Source organism: Micropterus salmoides, unplaced genomic scaffold (genome assembly GCF_014851395.1).
Source record: "Micropterus salmoides isolate LMB-PRFRI ecotype aquatic unplaced genomic scaffold, ASM1485139v1 Ms_hic_scaffold_6, whole genome shotgun sequence".
NCBI lineage: Eukaryota > Metazoa > Chordata > Actinopteri > Centrarchiformes > Centrarchidae > Micropterus > Micropterus salmoides.
Genome location: NW_024044348.1, coordinates 12,822,151 through 12,841,803, shown reverse-complemented (window position 1 = coordinate 12,841,803; position 19,653 = coordinate 12,822,151). Strand labels below are relative to the sequence as shown.

The following is a 19,653-nucleotide window of genomic DNA, read 5'->3' as shown; positions in this document are numbered from 1 at the left end:
TCCTGCTCCCTCCATTGTACTCCACATGGACAGCTTACCTGTGGCTTATTTATCAGCTGATTGCAAAGTGAACTAATTATCTAAAACAGTTTTCACATGTGACAGTGTGCCAGACAGTTGGCAAAACAGTGTAAATAATAGCCATACATGTGTATATTTTTGCTAGGATTGTATTGATCATTTGGAAATTGAGTGTAAATCAGTGAGTTGTGTTTACAGTTCCGCAAAAAGAGTGCTGTGCAGTGGATTGTACCTACAGTTTTGCAAAGTGTGTGTTAGAAAAATTGCAAACTGAGTGCAAAGCAATGTTTGTGCTTTTAGTTTTGCAAACTCAGTGAGTGGTTTTGCTATAAGTATTAATAGTTTAGGAAATTGTGCTATAAGAATCACGGTTAGGGTTTAAGCATTCAGAAAAAACTGTAAATTTTGTATGCTCAAATCTGAAAGATTTGTGGTGACATTATCGATCTCAACAATCAGAGGAAGTTGTAGTTCAGGTTTCTATATTTTTATTAAAAAGTAAAAAACAAACAAAAAAACCCAGGAAGTACTCTGTTATGGTTTGAGGGTTTTTGGTCTTGTTTTGGTTTCATGTCTTGTGTTCTACTGTGTTTGCCTTGTTTTGTTCTTGTGGTGACTTTATGATTGGTCTGGTCCTATCTTGTAATGCATGCTGTTCTGTGTCTTCTGTTCACTTTGTCTAGTCCTTTGTCTAGAGTATTGTGTAGAGTTATTTACTTCCTGTTTTATTTTGCTATCGTCAGTGTTCCTGTCTAGCTTTGTTCCTGTTCTGTCTTAGACTATAGTTTGTTACCTCTGCTTGTGTTACTGTACTTTTGTAAACGGCTCTGTCTGCCTGTGTTTATGATCATTTTGGTATATTTGTTATTCTGTTCCATGTCTATCTGTTCCATTTAGTTTCATTATGTGGTCAAAATAAAATCATTGTTGATGCAAATTCACTGGGGAAGTAGTGAAGCGAGGAAGAAAGGAACGAACTGGCTTACTGTGGTAAGCCTAAGTATTTTACTGTGAAAGTATAGTTTATAATTTCCTTTATTTCCCAACCAACATTTTAGAATGCACAATTTTATTGGGCTTTCATAACACCTGAGCAGTGCCACAGACTGATCGACTCCATGCCACGCCGCATTGCTGCCATAATAAATAAACATTTGAAATATATCTGTGTGTGTGTGTAATGAATAAATATAATATCCAAGTTTCACTTTTTGAATGGAATTACTGAAATAAATCAACCTTTTGATGATATTCTAATTATATGACCAGCACCTGTACTGTATCTGCTATTCATGTCAGTTGTAGCAGTTAAACTGCCATCCTTTTAATTAACACCTAAAGCAGTGCTGAGGGTGCAACTGTGTGTGCACTTTGTCACGGTCAGCCATGGTTTTCGTTCACTTGCAGAGTCATGAAACCTCCATGCACCTGGAACGCTTTGATGACGGAAGTTGTAAATTTCAACTGGGAAATATCCCAGTTATGACCCAGTCTCGAACGCGGCGCCCAGGCACTCTTACCAAAGACAGGGAAGCGGGAAGGTGAAGCATGAAACATGGTGAGGACAATATTAACAATTAAACTTATACTAAAAGTTTCCGATGTGAATGAATTCCCCATAATTATTTGTGAATAGACTCCTACTTAAAATATATATTTTGTAACCTCACATGTAGTTTCATGTCATATGCGAACTGGGGTGTTTGAGGTGTGGCCTAATGTCATTTAGTGTTCAGGATTTATTCAGTTCAAAAAGCTGCTTGTTAACTTTATTTAATCAGCTTTATTTGTTTTACAGTATATATCTATATCATGAATTGAATGCATCTCAAAATGTTTCACAACATGAGATTAAAACTGTGATAAAAGTATATTTCCTTGCATTTCAACAGAAAGCTCAAAATAATTAATAAAAAAAAAAACAACATGAAGGTGGCATGGCAACAGATTATATTCTGTATGCTCAACCCTGAGAGATCTGTGGTGACATCAATCCCAACAATCAGAGGAAGCTCTTGTTCAAGTTTCTATATCATTATTATATTATTAATATTAAAAAAAAAAAGAGTTTTTATAAACGGGAAGGACAATAAAATGTGTTCAATGCATACATTTCTGTACAAGGATGTAAATTATGTAACTCAAATAAACAAAAACAATCACCAGTTACACCCAACAGCAGATGCCATCACAAGACAGACAGCGAAAAGCCTTGTATTTTATGTAACAATGCTAACATATCAAGTTTAAAGCTAAAATACCAACTTCTAGATTACACAGCAGAGCAGTATAAAAAGTATTTTTTTCCTAGTAGTTTTGTCTTTGCCCCCCCCCACCACTGTACCCTCATAATTGTTTTATCTTTCAAACAGAAAATGACAGATTATGCTTCCTTGGAGGCAAAGATGTTTGAGCCAATTAGGTCGCATCTTGACTGAGGTAACTGGCTGCCATTGGAATAAGGTCAGTGGAGATAGAAGCAGGTGATTGAAGACAGCGGTTGATGAAGGTTGGAGGCCTTAATCCTTGTAGTCCTTCCTTGGTGGTTTAAGGGCTGGCACAGGCGGCCTGTCACGATCATCGTAGCGGTCATCATCAAGACGATGGTCTCTGCGGTCATCATAGCGGCGCTTGTCGTCATAGCGATCACTATTCTTGTCACGCCGGTCAGAGTAGTCGCTGCGGCGGTCGTCGTAGTCGCTGCGGCGATCGTCGTAGTCGCTGCGGCGATCCTTGTAGTCGCTGCGGCGATCGTCGTAGTCACTGCGGCGATCCTTGTAGTCACTGCGGCGATCGTCGTAGTCACTGCGGCGATCCTTGTAGTCACTGCGGCGATCGTCGTAGTCGCTGCGGCGATCGTCGTAGTCGCGCTCACTCCTTTCCTCATACCGGTCACTGCGATCGTCGTAGTCGCGCTCATTCCGGTCACTGCGATCAGCGGCGCTCTTCACATTGGGGGCATCATTACTAAGTATTTCCTCTTGCCCATCAATGTGTCGACGCTCACCATTTGTAGTCTGCTCTTTGTCGTGGAACTCATCCTCATGAAGTCTGGAAAGTGCAGACAAAACAGTCAGTGTGAAAGGTTTTTATTTTATTGTATTTCTTTGGCAGCATTCATCTAAACATAGCTTACACCATATTTAAAACCACATCTTAAGACCACTGGTCTAAAGCTGAAATTATCTATTTACTAACTATCTGATGGCCTAAGCTCTAGTATTTTCACACTCTGCACTCCATCATTAATCATCACAAATACAGTCCCCTCCAAAAGTATTGGAAGGGTAAGGCTAATTCCTTTGTTTTTGTTATTCACTGAAGACATTTAGGAGATCAAAAGATGAGTATGAGACAAGAGCTCAGAGTTCATCCTTGGTTCAAACCTATAAAGACTGCATTTCCTGTTAAAGAGTATAAACCAACATGAAGACCAGAGAGCCGTCTATGAGAGAAAAGCAAGCCATTGTCAAGCTGAGAAAAGAAGGAAAATCGACCAGAGCCACTGGACAAACATTGGGCATAGCAAGCACAACAATTTGGAATGTCCTGAAAAAGAAAGAAACTACTGGTGTACTGAGCAACAGACGTCGAACAGGTCGGCCAAGGAAAACAACAGTAGTTTAAGACAGAAATATCGTGACAGCTGTGAAGAAAACCCCCAAAACATCAGTAAGTGACCTCCACAATGCAGGTGTGAATGTATCACAATCCACTGTTCGAAGAAGACTCAGAGAGCAGAAATATAGAGGCCACACCACAAGATGCAAACCACTCATCAGTAGGAAGAATGGACCACAATCTTATGGACTGATGAGACCAAGATTAATCTCTGCCAAAGTGATGGAAAGGCCAAAGTGTGGAGAAAGAAGGGAACTGCTTATGATCCGAAGCATACAAGCTCATCTGTGAAGCATGGTGGAGGTCGTGTCATGGCTTGGGCGTGCATGGCTGCTTCTGGAACAGGCTCATATATTATAATAATATTTACTGATGATGTAACTGATGATGGTTGCAGCAGAATGAATTCAGAAGAGGACAGAAACATTTTGTCTGCCAATTTACGGAGAAATGCATTGAAACTAATCAGGAGGAAGTTTATCATGCAGCAGGACAATGACCCAAAGCACACTGCCAACAAAACAAAGGAGGGGGGAAAAGTGGAAGGTTTTAGACTGGCCAAGTCAATCACCTGACCTTAACCCAATAGAGCTGCATTTCACCTCCTTAAGAGGAGACTGAAGGGAGAAACACCACGTAGGCTTGAGGCAGTTATTGCAAGCAAGGGTTATGCCACCAAATATTAAATGTTATTTGTTCCTTTACTTTTGCTCACGTAAGAATGCTGTGGTCTAATACAAACTATGATATGTCCTAAGTTGTTTAAACACATCTAGATGTGAATTCCAGGACATAAAAGCTGAAATTCTGAACTGTTGTCTGATACTCATCTTTTGATCTTAAACCCAAATATCTTCAGTGAACAACAAAAACAAAGGAATTTGCTCCAATACTTTTGGAGGGGACTGTAAATGCTAATGCTGCTTCCGTGAAGTATGTAAGCTTTTGTGTTTTTGATCCTGAGATTCAAATCTTTTGTTTGGCTTGATAAAAACTAAATATACAGCATATCTAGTAATCAGACAGATATAGGATTTTTTTTTTTTTTAAATGCATCAAATGGAGCAATATAGCTGTGCAAAATGGGCCGCATCAGATTTTAATCTCTGTTCACATCACAGCGTCTTGTTCGTCAGTCAGTGCGAGTGTGTTTGCGTGTGTTTTAAGGAAAAAAAACAAACAAACACTCTACCCCATGGCGTATTCCTCGTCCTTGTTTTTCTTCCGGCAGCAGCAGCAATAGATGATGATGACGAGTACAATTAAAACAGCGGCAACTGCACCAATAATTCCTGCAGTGGAGCCAATGTTCATGGAAGCTGCAGGAAGGAAGACAAGTTGGGAGAAGAAAAAAAAAAAAAAAAAAAAGCATCTTACTGGAAATACCAAGTTGTCAAATTGTTAATGTAAAGCAGTTATGAGGTTTCTCTCACGTGGCATGACTGTGAGGGTGATGTTACAGGTAGCAGAGCGGATCTTGTTGCTTGAGGTGCAGATGTAGTATCCTGATGTATCTTTGGAGATATTGTATAGAGACAGGATTCCTCCCTCTGAAAGCAAGATAGACAATCACATAAACACATCACTGCTATCATAATTTTGTTTTCTTAAATTTACAAACTAGCAGTGTTACTGCTCATAAAAATAACCAGAGGGTGCCGAACCAGTAGTTAATCATGTTCACTTGTAGTTTCTGAAAGTTTTGTTGTAGATTTTGGTGATACAAACGTGTAATGATACAGAAGAATGAAATACTTTTACACATACATTTTTTTTTTTACTCTTTATTGAACATGTTAAAAACAAAAAAAGCAAAATAACCAAAAAACACCAGCAGATGATCCAAATAACAGTCATGTTCAAAGGGGGTAGGAAGAAGGTGGAATAACTTTTCTTGTCCTACCCCCACTTCAATGATATGTTTTAGCTAGTTAAATTGTTTGCATCACTTAAAAGTCTATAGTCTGTTGGGTTGACTATAAGAAAGATAACGAATTTATTTATTTTTTAATAAATATACAGGTGAAACTCAAAAAATTTGCATATCGTGCAAAAGTTCATTTATTTCAGTAATTCAACTGAAAAGGTGAAACTAATATATTATAGACTCATTACATGCAAAGTGAGATATTTCAAGCCTTTATTTGATATAAATTTCGATGATTATTGTGTACAGCTATGAAAACCCCAAATTCAAAATCTCAGAAAATAGAATATTACATGAAATCAATAAAAAAATAAAAGGATTTTAAATACAGAAATGTCAGCCCTCTGGAAAGTATAATCATGCATATGTACTCAGAACTTGGTTTGGGCCCCTTTTGCATGAATTACTGCCTCAATGCGGTGTGGCATGGACGCCATCAGCCTGTGGCACTGCTTGAGGTGTTATGGAAGACCAGGATGCTTCAATAGCGGCCTTCAGCTCTTCTGCATTGTTCGGTCTCATGTCTTTCATCTTTCGCTTGGCAATGCCCCATAGATTCTCTATGGGGTTCAGGTCAGGCGAGTTTGCTGGCCAATCAAGCACAGTAATCCCATGGTCATTGAACCAGGTTTTGGTACTTTTGGCAGTGTGGGCAGGTGCCAAGTCCTGCTGGAAAATGAAGTCAGCATCTCAATATCGCTCGTCTGCTGAAGGAAGCATAAAGTGCTCTAAAATGTCCTGGTAGACGGCTGCGCTGACTCTGGACTTAATAAAGTGGACCAACACCAGCAGAGGACATGGCTCCCCAAACCAACACAGACTGTGGAAACTTCACACTGGACTTCAAGCATCTTGGATTGTGTGCCTCTCTATTCTTCCTCCAGACTCTGGGACCTTGGTTTCCAAATGAGATGCAAAATTTGCTCTCATCAGAAAAGAGGACTTTGAACCACTGAGAAACAGACCAGTTCTTTTTTTCTTTAGCCCAGGTAAGACGCTTCTGACGTTGTTTGTTGTTCAGGAGAGGCTTGACAAGAGGAATACAACATTTGAAGCCCATGTCCAGGACCCGTCTGTGTGTGGTGGCTCTTGATGCAGTAACTCCAGCCTCAGTCCAGTCCTTGTGAAGCTCCCCCACACTTTGAATGGCCTTTTCCTGACAATCCTCTCCAGGCTACGGTCATCCCTGCTGCTTGTGCACCTTTTTCTTCCACACTTTTCCCTTCCACGTAACTTTCTATTAATGTGCCTTGATACAGCACTTTGACAACATCCAACTTCTTTCGCAATTACCTTTTGAGGCTTTCCCTCCTTGTGGAGGGTGTCAATGACTGCGTTTACATGCAGCCAATAACCTGTTCAAAACCAGGATATTAGCATAATAACCTGGTCGCGAACGGCCATGTAAACACCGGCAAAAACCCGAATATGCTCATATCCCGGATCTTAAAAACCGGGATATTATACCTGGGGTACCCCTTTTCTAACCCGAATTTTAGGTCATGTAAACGCATATCAGCATTTCCCCATATCCCCATAGTGATTTGTGTTCTGCGCATGTTCTATTCGCAAGGAATCTTGCTCTTTTGAGTAGAGGAACTTCTTGTATGCGCCAAACCCGCGTGCAGTATACAGAAGTAAACAAGGTAAACATGGCGAGACGCAGCACAGCACCGTACTTCTGGAGCGAGGAGGAAACCAATTTTTTAATTCATGCTGTCAAAAACATGAATATAATGTCTTTTGTTGACGGTAGAAAGTACAGAGATACTGACATTTACAAGAAGGTGACCGAAAATTTGAAGAAGAATCGGAAATGACGCATATTGCGTCTTAAGGTTGTCCGTACGTCCAGACGTTAACCGTGCGTCGCACGGGGTAGTGCCAATTGATTACAAATTCCATGTATACAGGAGTAACTCTCTCTGCTCACGCATGTAAACGGGTTATCCCGAATGTTTCAGAAACCCGAATAGTGACCTTAACCCGAACATAACCCGAATATTGACAGCATGTAAACGTAATCACTGATGGTTTTCTGCACAACTGTCAGGTCAGCAGTCTTCCCCATGATTGTGAATTCCACTGACCCAGACTGAGAGACCAATTAAGGGCTCAGGAACCCTTTTGCAGGTGTTTTGGATTAATTAGCTGATTAGAGTATGACACTTTGAGCCTACAATACTGAACCTTTTCAAAATATTCTAATTTTCTGAGATTTTGAATTTTGGGTTTTCATAAGCTGTACACAATAATCATCGAAATTATATCAAATTAAGGCTTGAAATCTCTCACTTTGCATGTAATGAGTCTATAATATATTAGTTTCACCTTTTAAGTTGAATTACTGAAATAAATGAACTTTTGAACGATATGCTAATTTTTCGAGTTTCACCTGTAGATATTCAGACTAAATAAAAAAACAAAAAAGAAAATCACTGTTGCAGCTCATATCCGTCAAGGATTCTTTTTTTAAATAGAAACTTCAGTTGCAGAAAGTTTTTACATAGCTTTAAATCGTTATTACTGTTGTTCCACAGGATAACACCCGGGGTTGTTATACAGTGGAACTTACCATTTGTTCGAATTAACGGTTTACTAAACATTGATATTCCTCTGAAATTGTACATGTTTTCACGTAGATGAAAAAGCTCTTGGATATTTCTAGGCAATTTGTTATTATGTGCTCTAAAAACAATTTGAATAGTTTTGTAGTCAATCAAATCTTTCAATTTTAATATTGTGATTTTAATGAACAATGGATTTGTTGGTTCTCTGTATGTAGTTTTATATGATTCGTATAGCTCTTTTTTGTAGGATAAAGACTGGGTATGCATTTGTTTTGTAAGTGTTCCCCCATACTTCCACACAATAAGTCTGAAGTATGAAGGAGCAGTACAGCATATATAGAGAAGCCTGATTCAATAAGTCTTTGGCTTTATTTAATATTGCTAATGACTTGGATATTTTGGTTTTAAAATACTTTGTGAGGTCTCCAGCTTAATTTGCTATCAATAACTACCGAGGAATTTTATTTCAGGTACTCGTTCTAGTTTTTGTTTTTGTTTTTGTTTTACTCAAGTTCAGTGTTTATTTTCATCAAATCTTCATCTTACTCACATCCTTTTCTATGGTATCCAGTAGCTTCTCCTAGTTTTCATCACATTAAAGTAGGTTTGTGTCATCAGCAAAAAGAATGGTTTCCACAATTTGTGACACTCACATATATTATTTATATAGAGGTTAAAAAATAATGGCCCAAACACTGAACCCTGTGGCACCCCGCATGTAACCTGCAGCAGTTGTGATTTACATTACTGGTATCAGAGCCAATTTGTCATTCCTTCTGAATTATTTCCCCCTAAACCTGTACAATCAAAATGAATTGACTACCACCATTAAAAGCAAGCTCATTAAAGTAGAGCCACAGTCCAGTGCATCAGCATAGAGAATACCGTGCGATTATAGCGCATCATAAACATGTAGGTGTTGGCAAAGTAACAAAATAGCAATATAGAAATGCATATTCAGGATATCTTTGGGGTACATTCAGTTTAGAATTGTTAAAGACCTCTTATATAAAATATTTAATATGGCTATTTAATCAAACACGTGCCTACACATGTCAGCCATTAAGGTCAACTTCAGGGCAAACACAAAATGGTTGCCTTTGGGTTGTTTCTTATTTGTTTGCAAATAATCACACAATTAGTACAAGTTAGTCACATGATTAGTACTGACAGGTAAAGTCAGAAATGTCACATGAAAGAGCAAAACAGCAATATAGCAACAAGAGAACAAATCAGAGGGTGGCGTGATTCTTTTGCAAACAAAAATATGCAGACGGTTGACATATTTTCCAGGATCAGTAGTCTTATCAAAAACCGTGTCACTAATACTCACGGTCAGTGGTTCGCGGATCTAGAGCACGAGGCATGTTGTTGGTATCTCGACTGACCCACTTATAAGTAGGAGGCGGGGAGCCTTCTGCAGACAAACACTTAAGGGTGATGTCCTGGCCGTACTCTGCCTTACCTTGGATCGTACAGGTGGGCGTAGATGGTGCCACTAGAAGAAAAATGTTTATGTTGTCATTTTTAAAAACAAAATCACCTGTCTAATGTAATTCAGCCAATCTAAACAGTCAATCTAGATAATAAAAAGGAAATAAGAATAAACATTTAGCCTAACTGATACAAAGTATATTGTAAGGGTGTGAATATATTGTTTCACCATTTTTAATGTGTTGTAACATTAATATGCCAACTGGTAACATGGTGAAGTTTGTAAAACACAGGAAGTGTCCTTTTGATGATCTAGTTCCACATGTTATGCAAATTGGCTGTAAGCATGAGCTGCTGCAATAGCTCACATACACACAGAGAGAGACATTTAAATGCCAAATATGATACTGACTGAGCTTTAACATCTTAAACACTCACTTAAAAAGGAACAATATTTCTTTCTTTGTAAAAAAAATTTGTTACCTAGAACCACCAAACTTGCAGAGTCGGCCGTAATGCCCTGAGCGTCACGCGGTATCAGGACTGTACACTCAAACGTCTTGTTGTCCGCTAGTGTGATGGAGGACAGCTTCAAGTCGCCCTTTCCCTTGGAAACGTCAGCATCCAGGGACGCCCGACCTTGATACTTCGTACCAACCTCAATTTCGCCATCGGGATAAAAATAAGTGATGACTGTGTCCTGTAGACAACGACAGCATGACAGGAACATTAAAGGAGGAAAAAAAGCACTGTTCTCTTGTCTTCTTCTTGATCTTATTCATAATACAGTACTAATGAATTAGGTGGTGCTAAAAAAAAAGAAAAAAGAATGTTGCACATGCGCACATAAAGTAATATAAACACAAACACATCGTAGTAGTCTTACCGATTTAGCGTGGAATTCTGCACCCTGAGATTTCCATGTGATGGTGACTGATTTGGGGGTGACTGTAGTTGTAAAGGTGCAGGGCAGTGTGATGTTGTCACCCCTGGCATACTCGTATTCGTCTTTTGGGATGTCCACTACGATGGCACCAACACCTGACAACACTGTCAGATTTAAAACAGAACATATTTATTATTAGCCTAACGTTTGGCTGCAATTTTTCATCATTTAAAGAAACAGTGGTTGAGTTGATTGAGTTATTATATAAGAGGGGGGAAAAAGTACAGAAATCTTCTACTAAAAATACGATTACTTTGATTAACTTTTAAGTACAAATAAAATTACCCTTATTCAAGTAAAAATAAGCTAATTTTAAATTTACTAAGCAAAAGTTACTTAGTTACTTTTTTACCTCCTAAAATAACTTATTTATATTGGTTTAATATCTTATTTATACGTATAATTATTTAATTAAATTGCAGTCTTTTGTGATTTGATAAAGAAAAAGCCATATGGCGCTTTCAATTTTAGTTTGTTTGACAGATGGGCTATTTTGCCAAATCAGTGGCACAAAACAATGACATTTAATCTTATAACGGAAATGTTTTCACTTTATTAGGAAACTGTGGCGGAACAGATTAGACCGGCCACAGTGGAAATGATGTAAATGAAATGGACTGTTTATGAAATCATACCCCTATTTACAATCGGACAGGCGGTAATTTTAATCGGATATCATAAGTGTTAGTATAATAAATAGTATTTACTAGCAAGTTGCTAATGCCAACCAACAATGTCATGCACTAATGTCTTTTTGGCTATTTGAAGCAAAGCATCTTACCAAACTACGAAAACTTATTTTTACCATCAATGGAAGTAGGCGATTATTTAACTGACCTCTACATCAGGGGTCCTCAACTACATTTGTTCTAAGCAGACACTGTGGGGGCCGTACTTTCAATTGCCATATTACCATATAATTTTTTCAGCTTTCTCAAAATTAACGTTTATTAGTTTATCTCAATGTGAACAGATTCCTTAAAAACTTGGTAGGCCTAAATCCATAAGGATAAACCTACATAGGCCTACTTAACTAGAAAATGCACTCAGACCGCAGCCAAGGAGTTCACTGAGGAGTGATAATTAAAATCTGTAGCCTAATTGTACATGCAGCTGCCCGTTCTTTTGCATGAGACACCTGTAGTTACTCGTGTTAACAGCAGCCTCTTAATACCACAGGGCACAAAAGTCTGGGGCTGCTAAACAAACTATTGTCGGGTAGTTATCGGTATTTTCCATAATTATGTGTGCTCCTGACTGTTGCATTACTCACTGCAATATTTCAAATTGGTCCGCAGTCAAGAACCGGTTGTCTCGTGTAGCCGCATTGTAGCGGTCTACTTGGCAGCGGTCTGCGCTGATCTTCCTTACAAACATTATATTTCCTGACTACTTCAAAATAAAAGTCAAATTGGGTTTCGCCAGTTAAATGTTTTTAATGTGAAGATGCAGCAGTTCAGTTTGCATTAGCAGAAACTTACTACAGCTTTTTTCACACTGCAAGATAAAGCTGTTCTCTTGCACTTAAAGTGGTCGCGAGTTTTCTCCCTTTTTATATAGTCTATGGTTTTTCCTTGCACTTTTTTTTACTCAGTAAGGGACGTGGCTGAAACTGTAGCTAAGTACAATACTTAGGCTAAGTTAAACTAAAATTACAGATTTAAAAAACTACTTCAAAAAGTAGGATACAAGTAGGCTACACAAAAAAGCTACCCAATTACAGTAACGTAAGAAAATGTAATTCGTTACTTTCCACCTCTTAAGATAATACTACTACTAAAGTTCACAATGTGGTCACTAATCACTTTCAGTCCTCATCTCACACTCAAACATAATAACTCTCCAAATTATCACCCAGCCCCTTGTGTGTGATTGACCTAGTTAGGAGTCCAGGTTACCATTTTCCCAAGATTAGTTTAAAAGCTACTTCAAAACTCTACACATTTAAAAGTCCCAAGTCTAAAATTTACGATCTCAAATTTCAATAAAAAAATTAAATAGCCTACAAATCGTCTATGAATTAATAGCATACCCTAATATGCATAAAAGTTATGACATTTATATCGGAGTGCATTACAGCCTGAGTGTAAAATGTGCCTTTGAATGATTCAGCATGACATCTGTACAAATAGGCCTACCCTATTACCCCACCCTCATCATAGGCCCACACAGCACAAACAGCACACAGTCGTTAAAATGTTATGTTTTTAACTTTAAAACAATTAAGTCAAGAAATTATTGCAACAATTGATAATCCACTAGGCCAAACTGTTTTTTAAGCAATAAAGGCAGAAATGTCCATCTTCTCAGATGTTTTCTGGTTGCCTAAATATCTGCCTATTCGGATTTGTTGCGTTTGTCGAACAAAGCAATAGGCTCGGCTATTAAGACGTCTTCATGGAACCTGGCGGGCATTTTCTATGTCAAATGCATTAGTCTAACCATAAAAAACATGACAGCTAAGATTAATCCACAGCGTTTAACTGATTTTCACCCTTAGCCTAATTATCAAACAGCTCTCTTGTTTTTTTAATTAGCCTAGGCTATAAGCTATGAAGAGACCTATCTGATGATGTCAGTTTTAAGAGCTTCTATTACTTATAAATGAGCCTAGCCTTTGCTTAGGCTACATTCTTTGGTGTGCAAAAGGTAACTTAAACTAATGCTGGGTTTCAGAACACCTGAAGCTGCGCAAACAGGTGTGGCAGCTCATAAGGCGCAAAAATTGAGACAAATGTTTTTTGTTTTTTTCCAAGGAAATGGCTAGCATACTCACCCAGACACAGCAGAATCGAGGTAGAAATCCTTCCCTCCATTGCCAAAGCTTTTAACTTAACAAACTAACCCTCACTGATTCTTATGCACACAATCGTTTTTCTTAAAATGAAACGCGATCAGCCGCTCTGTAGGTAGCCTATTTGCATCGAAACCAGACGCCTCCGGATGACTGACAGCGCTCTCCGCCAATCACTGCAGCTCCTGCTGTTCCAGTAACATTCTTTATCCGCGCACCTGGCGTGTTTCGGCTTGTCATCTAATGCATACGGCCTACGCCTATTCCCAATTTTCAGGGATTGGCCCTCTCCTTCCCTGAATGAGTTTTCTCAGGGTTGTTTTGACAGCAGGAACACATTGTTTTTCCCATATGGTTTGTTACAGTTTCCAAACCTAACCAAAGATTTCACAATCAGACATTTCAATCTTGAGCTCTAGCTTTATGGTGTTAATAGCCCACAATATTAACAGAAAAGCATATCATATAATTTTCTTTATTTATTATCTTTTAACATTCAGCCTAATGTTACAAGAGAGAGACAAGGGACAATAAAAGACTGACAAAATCCAACACTTGACAGAGTGTGGGTGGTTCAGATGTGTGCTTTTGGAAAAAAGAGATGTCCTTTTTATCCTGTCAGACTGGTTTGACGAGGATTTATCACCTAAAGGCACACACACACACACACACACACACACACACACACACAACCAACAGAAAGAGAGAAACAACAAAAGAGCTAATGTATCAGGAACTCATTTTAAGCATATCTTCTTTAAAAGCCCACTTTGGATCCAGGGATTTTAGGCAAGTATAGACCTAGCCTACATTTAACCTTCCTTTTCTTTCTGCCTTGAGGAAGCAGTCGCCAATCAGTTGTGCATGACTTTCTACATAAAAATAGTTTATTTGAAGATTTTCAGTCAGGATTTAGAGTGCATCATAGAGACAACACTGGTGAAAAAATATCTTCTAATAAACTTTCATTGTTATGCAGATGATTAGGCTACCCAATTATATCTATCAAACCAGATCAAACTAAGAAAGATTAAGACTAAAGATTGCTAAACTTCGACAGACCTGGATGCATATTTCTGATGTTAAACTCCGACAAAACAGAAGTTTTTGTACTTGGTCCCAGTCACCTCTGAAACACATGTCAAATAGTTACTCTAGATAACATTCTCCTGGCCTGTTACTCATGAGTTCTAGAGTCTCCAAAGTAGAATGGGAGCCAGAGCCTTCAGCTATCAAGCTTCTCTCCTGTGGAATCAAGTCCCAATTGGGTTCGAAAGGGCAGACACCATATCCATATTTAAGAGGCTTAAGACTTTCCTCTTTGACCAAGCTCATAGTTGAGGCAGGCTCAAGTGAGCCCTGAACAATCCCTTAGTTATGCTACTATAGGCCAGGAGACTTCCCATGATGCACTGAGCTCCTCTCTCCTCCTCTCCCTCTCCACCTGTATGTATAAAATATTTGCATTTGCGAAAGTAAACACATCCATAACTTTGAGTGTCCTAGTTTGTTTGGCTCAGTTGTACTGTATTGTTGTGTTGTACTGCAGCGCCGCTCAGTGGATGTGACTGGAAAAACATAAGTCAGTTTTCTGTATGGAATAAACCTGCAAATAATACAGTACATCCCAACTTTAATAACTTACAAAATCAATTAAAAGAAGAACATATAGTAGCCTACTTCAGGTGTGGAAAATGAAATACTTTTAAACAGGAAAAAACATGCCCTCGTTCATATAGAATGTGGCAGAAATTTTTTAAATTTCAGCCACTCCAGTGGTTAAAGCAATAATTTGACATTTTGGGAAATTCACTGATTTTCTTTCTGGTGGAGAGTTAGATGAGAAGACAAATACCACTCTCATCAAAGAGTGGTATCTTCAAACCCCACCAGACTATCTATGTCTCTGTGAGGAAGTTGTAGCTTCCCTGCTTCTTATATGCTGGATTCACTTATACAGAAACCCGCTGCAGGTGATTGATCAGAACCACACAGATGCTTTCAATTCCAAGTCCCTGCTCCGATGAGTAGTCTGGCAAGGCAGGGAGCTGAATGATTCGAGCCACAGTGTGTGTAAGTTCAGTTTCCAGCCTTCACTTTGGCAGACCTCGCTTTGACGTCAAGTATGTTTTAAGCCTACTACCCTGTCTGTTTGCATCTGAAGATTTATTCTAAATTAACCACAACAAAGTTTATCTGCATATTTAAACATCATATGCTTTGGTTATTGTTTATCCTATTCACCTGCATTGCCTTGGAAAATGTATGTAAATACTAAACTAATTTGAATATCAATCTGGTGATTGTGATGACATTATTAGACACAGATTTTACTGTATTCACCTATAGTGTCTCCATTAAGTACAGTACATTAGCCTCCATGGCCTTAGCTGAACTTGAGCTAACTTATTACATTAGCTAGTTGCTCATTATCAGAGAGAGAGAGAAAGAGGGAGGGCATTGAAAGACAAAGTATAAGCTCCCGACCCAATATATTGATATCTGGTTTGATTTTATTAATTTATAAAAAAAAAAAAATTTATAAAAAAGTTTTAAAAACAACAACACCAAAAAAGGGCACTTTCGCTCCAGGAACAAAAAGGGCAGGTGCTCCTGAAGTTTGAGGATGGCATCGCCCTCATTGGGCTCATCCCTGGTGGGGATAAGTCTATCTACAGGTGGGAGACAATCTGGTGACCTGGTGCAGACAGAACAACCTGGAGAGCGACACTCATAAGACACTGGAGATGGTACTGGACTTCAGGAACCCCCCCCTATTACAGCTGACACTGTGGAGTCCATACACTTCCTCAACACCATCATCAACCAGGACCTCAAGTAGGAGCTGAGGTCCTGGTAAGATCAACCTGCTAAAGACAATGATTGTGCACTCTGAAACATGCAGGGCCACCACTCCCACCACAAACTGTTTCAGACACTGCCCCCCATTTTTACAGCACATAATGTAATTTGCAAATGTAAACCCCTGTTTTGTATTTTTTGCAGATATTCTGTATACTGCATATTCTGTTTTACTGAAAGTAATAGATTCTGTTGGGCCCCATTTGATCTCTGTTTTCAACTGCTCCCTATCTACTGGTTGTGTCCCTGATTATTTTACGGCTTGCGTGAACCCACTTTTAAAGAAACCTGGTTTAGATCCCTCCCTCCCACAAAATTTTAGACCAATTTCAAAACTGCCTTTTATTGCAAATATTCTAGAAAGAATTGTGTCCAAACAGCTGCTCATTGTACTGGAAAATAACAAAATATTTGAAAAGTTTCAGTCTGGTTTCAGGAAGTACCACAGCACTGAGACTGCCCTGCTTAAAGTCACCAATGACCTTTTAATGTCTGCTGATGAAGGTATGTGCTCAGTCCTGGTACTCCTGGACCTTAGCGCTGCTTTTGACACCATTGATCACAACATCATGTTAGACAGACTGAGGCACTGGGTGGGGATCTCTGGTACTGCCCTAGAATGGTTTTCACCCTGTCAAATAGGAAGTATTGCGTGTCTGTAAACAACTATGTCTCTTCGTTCTGTCCAGTTAAATATGGTGTGCCTCAGGGGTCGGTCTTAGGACCCATTTTGTTTTCCTTGTATCTGCTTCACCTTGGACATATTATCCATAAACATGGCATTTCTTTTCATATTTATGCTGATGACACAAATATACTTGCCCGTCAGATCCACAGATCCTGGAATGCTGAGTTCACTTAACAACTGCCTTTGTGAAGTTAAAAAATGGATGTCAAATAATTTCCTCCAGCTGAACTCAGACAAAACAGAAATCCTGGTCATTGGGTCCCATCTGCTGGTTCCCTAGTAAATCACATTAAGCCTGTGGCAAAAAACCTTGGTGTTTGGTTTGATAGTAATTTAAATTTCAAGCAGCACACCACAAAGCTTGTTCAATCATGTTTTTATCAACTTAGAAATATAGCAAAAATTTGATCTATGTTAACTTTTAAGGACACCGAGACCATTTTACACGACTTCATCTCATCACGCCTGGATTACTGCAACAGTCTTTTCACCTGTTTAACCCAAAAATCTATTGATCGACTCCAGACTGTCCATAACTCAGCTGCCAGGCTTTTAACCAGAACAAAGAAATATGACCACATTACTCCTATTTTAGCTTCATTACACTGGCTCCCAGTATGTTTTAGAATTGACTTTAAAATTTTATTGATTACTTTTAAAGCTCTTCATGGCCTCTCGCCTTGTTATATTTCTGATCTTTTAGTCCCATACACACCAGCACGTACCTTGAGATCCTCGGGCAGAGGTCTGTTGTCTGTTCCAGAGTCTCGACTGAAAACTAAAGGGGACAGAGCGTTTGCTGTCAGGGCCCCGAGGCTCTGGAACAGCCTGCCCGAGGAAATCAGGTCAGCTGAGTCAGTGAACTCTTTTAAGTCCCTTCTTAAAACATACTTTTATAGGAGAGCCTTTCCCGATCTTATTTGACTTTATTTTATTGTATTTTACTAATTTTATATTTATCTTAAACGTGTATTTTAGTCTTTTCAATGTTTTCATGCTTTTATCTTGTATTGTTTTTGTATTATTGTCTCTTGGGTATTATTGTGTTTACACTTGTTAAAGCACTTTGTAACTTGTTTTTGAAAAGTGCTCTACAAATAAAGATTATTATAATTATTATTATTATACTATTCTCTGAAAAGTTTTATACCTTCTGACCTCAATACATTTATGTTCAAATATTTTATGTTTAGTGTAATGCACCAAGTAACCAAACAAATTCCTTGCAGGTGCAAGACTACTTGGCAATAAAGCTGATTCTGATTCTGAAAGATAAAAAAATAAAAGATTATTGTGTATATCCACTGTAAAATTAAGCAGCAAGTGTCTGATCACTGTGAGAGTGTCATAACATCTTTTGCTTGACATTTACATGGCATTTTGTGTTTCAGGAGTAACCTTTTCCTTGTTTAAATGATTAATTTCCTATATTGTATTTTCACAAAGCCAGAAGCCCTTTTTTAAAGGGTGAAAATGATTGTTTGCTTGCATAGATTTGTGCTTTCTCTCACCTGTGCAAAAATACTGTATGTGTGGAAGTGAATGAGAATCTACAGTTTGTATTTTATCCAGGCCACCCTCTCACCTAGATGTTTCTTTTTCCATCTCTTATCCCTTTCTTTTCCTCTGCTTAACACTATAACCAATATCATTTCTTGTGCTGTAGGCGGTCTTATCTCGCCTCCACATAATGACTCTGGACCCCACGACACCTTTCATTTGCTATCACATACAATTAAAGCACGCAAAATTTCCTGGCAGCTCTTGACAAACCACAGAGATAAACTGGATTTAGAGATGTTCTTTCTGCGTGGCATATTACATCCTGCTGGTTTACTGGTCATTGTTATTTCTGTGTTTGTATCTGTAATGCCTGTGTGGAAGAAATATTTCAATTCATCACCTGTAAGGGGTCTTTCATGGATCCTTTCGATGCTTGAGTGCCTGCTGATGGCTTGTCATCCTTTTTTCATCTCTGATACCTGTGAAGTTCCATTATCCTGAGGCGGCCGAGGGTCCATTGAGACATCACTTTCTACACGAACCCCCTTGGGTAATTGCAGGATGTGGAGTCACCAGCAGATCAGGTAAATTCGACTAGTCAGCCTGTGAAAACACCACATCACAGCCCTCACAGGAGCAAAACCTGGCTCACACCTATGAATACTGCATTAAACTGCTGTTTTACTGCATGGGTGATAGTTTCAAATGACTAGATCTAAACTGAGCTCAGATTCTCAGCATGCCGTTTTAATGCACAGTCTAAAGGGGAAAAGCAAAACAGGATAGTTAAAAGGCTATATGGATCAGTAAAACAAATTACATAAAACACTTCATGTTTACTATGGCCGGGAGATCAAGTGGCTGTTCCCCACCAAAAAATAAAGCTATCTGTCCATCAGAAAACTGTAAATCACAGAGCTATTTTCTCATGTTTGTCATTGTTAGGCCAGATACTGGCATATTGGTAATGTAGCCTATAGTGCAAGGCATAACAGCATATTAACCTGGATTTTGATTTCATGGGAACTTTAAGTAGACATACTTAAATTAGAATATGTTTTAGAAAATGATAAACTCTTTCATGTATAAAGAGTGGAACAGAGAATATAAAACAATCCTTAAAACCAGAAAGATACATAGGTCATCAATAATAAAAGTAAATGCAAGACTTTACACAAGACAAAACATTAAGGATAACCCATTTTAAACATTTGAAATAATTCTCAAATTGACCACTTTCTGTCATACTTCATGTCATTTTCTTATTTTCTCTCTTATAGTCAACAC

General features: G+C 38.5%; 1 protein-coding gene across 1 annotated transcript; it reads right to left on the bottom strand.

Moving 5' to 3' along the window:
• Nucleotides 1–1,777: 1,777 nt before the first annotated feature.
• On the bottom strand, nucleotides 1,778–13,453 carry gpa33a (glycoprotein A33 (transmembrane), paralog a). Its single transcript, XM_038701975.1, has 7 exons — nucleotides 13,296–13,453; nucleotides 10,460–10,623; nucleotides 10,057–10,273; nucleotides 9,473–9,637; nucleotides 5,076–5,192; nucleotides 4,835–4,961; nucleotides 1,778–3,072 (listed from the first exon to the last, which is right to left on the bottom strand). The coding sequence occupies exons 1-7, from the start codon at nucleotides 13,333–13,335 to the stop codon at nucleotides 2,541–2,543; spliced, it is 1,362 nt and encodes a 453-aa protein (XP_038557903.1). The 5' UTR covers nucleotides 13,336–13,453; the 3' UTR covers nucleotides 1,778–2,540.
• Between the last annotated feature and the right edge of the window lie 6,200 nt (nucleotides 13,454–19,653).